The 6,886-nt window shown below is 31.4% G+C and overlaps 2 protein-coding genes across 3 annotated transcripts; both read left to right on the top strand.

Moving 5' to 3' along the window:
* Positions 1–3,666, top strand: Fbl6 (F-box and leucine-rich repeat protein 6). Its single transcript, XM_015930396.3, has 3 exons — positions 1–2,031; positions 2,107–2,505; positions 2,589–3,666. Exons 1-3 carry the CDS (start codon positions 829–831, stop codon positions 2,889–2,891), a joined length of 1,905 nt encoding a protein of 634 aa, XP_015785882.2. The 5' UTR covers positions 1–828; the 3' UTR covers positions 2,892–3,666.
* A 564-nt stretch (positions 3,667–4,230) lies between these two features.
* Cdk8 (cyclin-dependent kinase 8) lies at positions 4,231–6,342 on the top strand. Of its 2 annotated transcripts, none has more exons than XM_015930398.3 (7): positions 4,231–4,499; positions 4,586–4,658; positions 4,748–4,858; positions 4,966–5,106; positions 5,166–5,569; positions 5,638–5,808; positions 5,881–6,342. In XM_015930398.3, exons 1-7 carry the CDS (start codon positions 4,372–4,374, stop codon positions 6,188–6,190), a joined length of 1,338 nt encoding a protein of 445 aa, XP_015785884.1. In that variant the 5' UTR covers positions 4,231–4,371; the 3' UTR covers positions 6,191–6,342. The 2 variants fall into 2 exon arrangements, with proteins under 2 accessions (XP_015785884.1, XP_015785883.1); XM_015930397.3 differs by having other exon boundaries at positions 4,586–4,661.
* Positions 6,343–6,886: the final 544 nt, after the last annotated feature.

Here is a 6,886-nt window from a genome sequence, read left to right as displayed (position 1 = left end):
TCAGTTTTTACAGTATTGACATTTTCAAATCTTGTTCTGGTTTTAATCCAGTTTTATTATTATTTACCTTTGCTTGACCAATTTATATTACTTCAATTGATTTGTTCTTTATTTTTTCCCTAATTTAATCATCAACGACCTACGATTCATCAATTCAAATCAACAAATTACCTTCTTCTTCTTATACATCTAACCATCGTGATTTTGGTTGATTCTTTTACTGTCTTTTCTTGTCTTTCTGCTGTTCTTATACACTGCTTTTACTTGCTTGCTGTCAGTTTAGTTTCTTCTTGTTCTTTTATTATCATCTTACTTCTCTTCAAACTTAATCATTAACACCAAAATCAACATTTTCTTTATTTAACATCAGTGTTTTTATGATATTATCCTTTAATCTTATGTCTATACAACTACTGTGTTAAATTAATCATAATATTTTATCTTTCGCATCACTACATCACTTTAACCTGTGAAAGGTCAATCAAGTTATTTTAAACGATTGCCATTTATCAACTTGTATACTCAGTTCCATTGAAAACTATAAGTTCTGCTTTTAGCTTGTGTTATTGTTTATACTGCTGAAGCAACTGTATTTTTTTCTTTAACATTGACCATAACAATAATGATCAAATCACCTTTACATGCATTCGCTCTCTCTTCTGATTTATCATTTCTCTATTCACTGACTTATTCGCCATTTTAACAATTGTGACTACAAATAATTGAGCATTTGATTTATAAAGGAAAAGCGAAGAGAGGGAAATAAAATAAAGTGAAACTTTTTTCCACTCTTCATTGGAAGTCTTTTTAATTCTGTTTGATAAACCAATGGGTGAACCAAGAGTTTTATTTTCTTTAAATGGACAATTATGGCCTGATGATGATGAATATGAAGACAAATCTTGGGAAGAAGGATCTGATAATAACGGTAAACAAGAAGACGGAGAAGGAAAAATTGGAAAAAGAGATTTAGCTGTAAATAATAATCATCTATGGAAAAAAATGAAAAACTCCAAAACCCAACCAGATCAACAATGCAATGCTAATGCATCAATTGGACCTCCTCCTGTTCCTACATTAGACGAGAAAGTCACGTCGCCACAAGAAAAGGAGCCATCAAGTGAATTAGGACATAAAGTGCCAATGAAAAATGAACGAATCCTCCTGAAGATTAGGAAAATTAAGAAACGTTCAAAGAAACAAAAAAGGTTGAAAGGAGAAGAAGAATATGATTACCAAATAACTGATCAGAAAAAAGATGACAAACGAAACAGTAAAAAAAAGAAGGAAACCGAAGAGCCGCCAAATAATAATAGCAGTAATGTTAATTGTAATAATAACGTGAACTTAAACAACCATAACGATTGCATCGTGTTAAAACCTCAGCCATTGATTTTAAAAGATTTTTTTGAAACAGTAGATGATTCAAATCAAGTACAAACAACTTTACCTAATGAACTATTGGTTAAAATATTTGAATTCGTGGTACAAGATGAATCCAAAGCTATGATCAACCTTCTCAATCTGTGCAGAGTTTCTGAGAATTGGCGCCGTTTAATTTTATCAACGCCCAAACTGTGGAGAGTAGTTGATTTAAGTGATTTTAATAAAAAACCCAGTGAAACTGAGTTAGTTCAATTTTCTTCTCTTCTGGTCAATACAAGTCACCTCAATTTCACTGGTTGGGACTATACATTAAATTACTCAAATTTAGCCCCGATCTTGGAAACATGTGGTAAATCATTGACCAGTATTGTTTTTCGTGGTTGTTATACAATTGAGGGAACAATCCTTGATCTTCTTTCTAAAGTCTGTCCATCCCTTGAAGAAATTGACCTTTCACAAACTTCGGCATCAGACCGTTCAGAAAGAGCTGGAAGCAAAAAAGGAAGAAATAAAGTAAGGAAAGTCGTCTATCCACTGTTTCCTTCATTCCAAACCTACTTGGCAACGAATGGCTCCAAATTAAAATCAATAAATTTATCGGAAAATAAAATAAATGGTTTAACTCACCTGTTCACCGCCATTACTGTAAGTATTCATTTTAAGTTCTAGCAATTTAATCATCTGATTTTTGTCTGATAATTTGATTTTTCTTCTGTACAGAAATATTGCCACAATCTCAGGTCACTGGACCTATCAAACATCCAATCTAATTCATCATTTTTACTTCGCGTTGACACATTACAAGCATCATGTCCTAATTTACAAATACTTCGACTTGGGAATATATTTATTCAACCACCCAAAAGTGGCAACGCTCTTGGTTTCCCTAAATTGGAGGAACTGAGTATTCCGTGCAATAATTCTGATCATGGCCACGGTGAACCGGTAATCAGTAGTTTGACCAAAGATGCTGAAAATCTCAAGCTATTGGATATCCGTGGCTCTCCCCGAGTAACAGCTAGTTGTATCATTAAAATTCCAGCTTGGAATCTTCAACACCTTGCTATTGACAACTGTAGTACAATTTTTTCTACTGGCTTGGAAATGATAGTAAGCAAGGTATAGTAAATTGATTTTTCATAATCTTGTCAAATTCAATTCAATTCCTTACATTAATCATTATTTTTTTTTTTCTTTAACAGTGGAAACACAGTCTAATAGAATTGGACATATCGCACAACTGTCACCAGACAGGTATCTCGGCAGCTTTGGAAGCCTTGTCCTCTGAAAAGGACTGTCCTTTAAAAGTGATTACCTTACGAGGCTCCTCGGTACTTTTCGAATCCGTTGAAAAGCTTTTGATCAACTGTAAAAATTTAAGCTTAATAGACCTACAGTCATGTCGTGCATTACCCAGAGGTACAAAAAGAGTTTTTGTTGGAGAAGAGGTTGTTAAATTTCGAAATGACATCATTAATGGTAGATACAAAAATTTCGATCAATAATAATCATTTTTTTACATGTATTATTGATCAAAAATATTGGGTGTTTTTTTGAACGTAAAACAATCGTTTTGTTGTAAATAATTTAAGCCTTATACACACAACTCTCTAAAATCCATTATTACGTTGCATATTTAGTCCCCATTGTGTCATCAATTTAAAATTAATTACTACTTGTGCATCAGTTTTATGAGTTGGTTTACTTTTTTTAGTCTGACAAATTCACCATTATGATCATCTTCATTTCGAAATACCTTTCTCAAAGATACAAAATACAAACTCAAAATTATCAAAATTACATTTTCATTATCTAAAAATCAAAGCTCTATCAAAGCACAGAGTTATTCACAAAATTCTAACCCTCCAAATCAATATACTTTATCTATTGTTAATTTTTTTCATTTCATTATTTCCTGTATTAGCGCTTTACACAACAATCATATAATTTGTCAATGCAAATCATGCTAGTTGTATAATTTTAAATGAAAAGAAAACGCTAATTCTATCATCAACCCATTATCAAAATTAGCAAAAAACAAAGTTATTTAATTTAAACTGCTTAAATGGGCCAAATCTGTATCTAAAGCAATTCAATGTATTTCATTTTCTCAATCCAAGCTATTTTCATTCTAGCACTTTTTTATATCTCAAGCAAACTAAATTTTTATCACCAGTAAATGATTGCAGTCATTTTTAATTCATTTTTCAAATGACTATTCATAATAAATCTTGTTGATAATGCAAAAATAAACAGAAAGTGCAACTTATTATATCACAATGCCTGAACAGGTGAACATAATTTAATAAAAATGCTTATAGTAACAATAATAGTAATAGAACTGATCATAGTTAATATTGCAGATTAAGATAATAATCATTGCTAAATCTTTCAGTTTAATTTGAAGCATTTAGTTCGCTTGTAAATTTGGTTTGAGAACAATTGAAAATTAAGACAAACAAAAAGTACAATGTAATTACACAGTTATTGATATATTAATCTGTATAATAAAAACAAACTTGAATTTAATTTTCTTCAACGAGTCCGATTAATTAACTTTCAATATTAATCTTTTAATCTTCAAGCATTATTGATGATAAATATCGTAACATCGATTGAATTTACTGAAATTGCTAGATATTCAAATTAATGACCACTCACCACTTTGGTTTGGTAAGTAATTGAGTTAAATTTTTGAATTTATTTTCAATGGTTTATTTTAAATTGTTTAGATAATTAAACAGAAAAATATTTCTTAAATAAAATGATTTGAATTAAGCGCGACTTGGAAATTACTGATCCTAGAAGTTGTTTGACAGCGCTTGTCACCAGTTCATGTTTTGTTTTATTTATTTCAGCAAATAGTTTTGATCTTTTTCTGTGATTAATGTTATTACATTTGTTTATTCAATTAAAACTCTACTTTATTCCGATTCCATGATTTTATTCGTTTGTTCCGTGTGACATTACGAAAAACCGTTGATAATGGACTATGAGTTTAAGATCAAACTGGCTCAAGAAAGAGCCAAGGTAGAAGATTTGTTTGAATATGAAGGATGCAAGGTTGGTAGAGGTACTTATGGACATGTATACAAAGCTCGGAGGAAAGATGGGTAATTTTAATTTTATTTTTCTAATCATTGATTAAAATTATTGGCATCGATTTATTTTTTTTCTTTTTTTAATTATTTTCTCAAAGATCTGATAACAAAGATTATGCTCTCAAACAAATTGAGGGAACTGGAATATCTATGTCCGCATGCAGGGAAATAGCAGTGAGTACTACACCCCGTTAATTGCTCTTTTTATTAAACTTGAATTTTCTTTTCATTTTGAATCACTATGTCTATCCATTGAGCAGTTATTGAGAGAGCTGAAACATGTAAATGTTATAAACCTTCAACGGGTATTTCTGTCACACAATGAAAGGAGGGTTTGGTTGCTGTTAGACTATGCAGAACATGATCTCTGGGTACGTTACCTATACAACTCTTAAGTTTTAATTATAAATTGTTCAATTATCGAATTGGCTTGAAATGTTATCAGTTAATTATAATTATTGCTCTTGCCTTTACGCAGCATATAATAAAATTTCACAGAGCAGCTAAAGCCAATAAAAAACTAGTCAATCATCCAAAAGGTATGGTAAAATCGCTTTTGTATCAAATATTAGATGGAATACACTATTTACATACTAATTGGATTCTTCATAGAGATCTGGTAAGAATTTGAAAATTATTTGATTATGTAGAAGTTTAAAATTGAACATTCAATTTCAGAAACCTGCAAATATTCTGGTAATGGGAGAAGGACCGGAGCGTGGTAGAGTTAAAATCGCAGATATGGGGTTTGCCCGATTGTATAATGCTCCTTTAAAACCTCTAGCTGATTTAGATCCGGTAGTAGTAACTTTTTGGTATCGAGCACCAGAACTTCTCCTCGGGGCTCGTCATTACACTAAAGCTATCGATATTTGGGCAATCGGTTGTATATTCGCAGAACTTTTAACTTCAGAACCAATTTTTCACTGCCGTCAAGAAGATATAAAGACTAGTAATCCTTACCATCATGATCAACTGGATAGAATATTCAATGTTATGGGTTTTCCTCTAGAAAAAGAGTGGGAAGACATCAGAAAGATGCCCGAGTATCAAACACTACAAAGAGATTTCAAAAGAACGAAGTAAGATACTCACGATGATTGATATTAATTGTCAGAATTATTTCTAATCATTCATCTTATATTTTCAGTTATGCTAGTTGCTCATTAATTAAATACATGGAGAAACACAAAATAAAACCTGATAGTAAAGCTTTTCTCCTTCTGCAAAAACTGCTTCTTATGGATCCAACTAAAAGAATCACTTCAGATCAAGCAATGCAAGATCTTTACTTTTCTGAGGACCCTTTACCCACCGCTGAGTAAGTTGACTAAAATATTTTATCAAGCTAGCTGTATTAATGACTTTAATTTATGTGTTTTCTTTCGTTTAGCGTCTTCAATGGTTACCCTATTCCATATCCTAAGCGTGAATTTTTTACTGACGATGATAATGAAGAAAAACCTGACAATAACAAAGTTAATAACAATAACCAAGCTGCAAATCATGGTGATAATAACAATCACGGACCACAACCACCTAAACGTGTTCGTATGGCCGGAATGGGTGGACCTGGAGGCCCAGTTCAACAATCTAATATGCCTGGACCTAATCAAGGTCATGGTTTACAAAATCAGGCCAACTTACAATATGGAAGTAGTAATGGTCAACCAATGAATACTAATTTCCAACAGAGATACTAATGTAAATTCTAGCTCCAAATTGCACTGTAATTCATCGTCATTTAAAATCTACATCATCTTATTTTTATTTTCATTATTATTATATTATAATATTATTGCTATTTAAAATCTCATTTTCATTACAAAATCAAATAAAAGTCACAGACTTTGTACTGATCCGTTAACTTCTTTCACGGGTCTTGTCAATTTCGTCCTCATAATGAGATTATCAATTTTGAAAAAACGGTACCAGCAATTACTGAGGAAAGGTTTCTTGCTTTCGGCCTTTTATTCAACAATAAAAGACCGATAAGCTCAATGCAGAATATTGGAATTAAAATGATCTTCTTTAAATCGGAATTTCTATGCAGTTAGTTTCTTATTTTTATCTAAAAACTCAACAATGAATAGAGCTTATAATATCCATTCAGAGATTATTTTCATTTTATTTATACATGTATCAGTATGCTTCGGTTTGAAAATTTTTGGGACGATTCCGAGTTTGAAGAACCGATTGGTTTATCAATGGATATTCCAAATATAAGTCGATTAAAAGCGAACTCATCTTCGACTTTCAGTTTAAGTTCTTTGACATCGATTGGTCGAAGAAAAACAAATATGGTTTATCAAAAACTGCTTCAACTAATGAAAGAAATGAGAAAATTTTTATCTAAAGGTAAGATATTAACAGCCATTGAAATCAGCCCACTGTGTAGT

Source organism: Tetranychus urticae, chromosome 3 (genome assembly GCF_039701765.1).
Source record: "Tetranychus urticae isolate SD_2017Ah chromosome 3, NJAU_TeUrti_SD_1.0, whole genome shotgun sequence".
Lineage (NCBI taxonomy): Eukaryota > Metazoa > Arthropoda > Arachnida > Trombidiformes > Tetranychidae > Tetranychus > Tetranychus urticae.
Note: the sequence above shows the minus strand (reverse complement) of the source record. Positions and strands in the feature narration are given on the sequence as shown.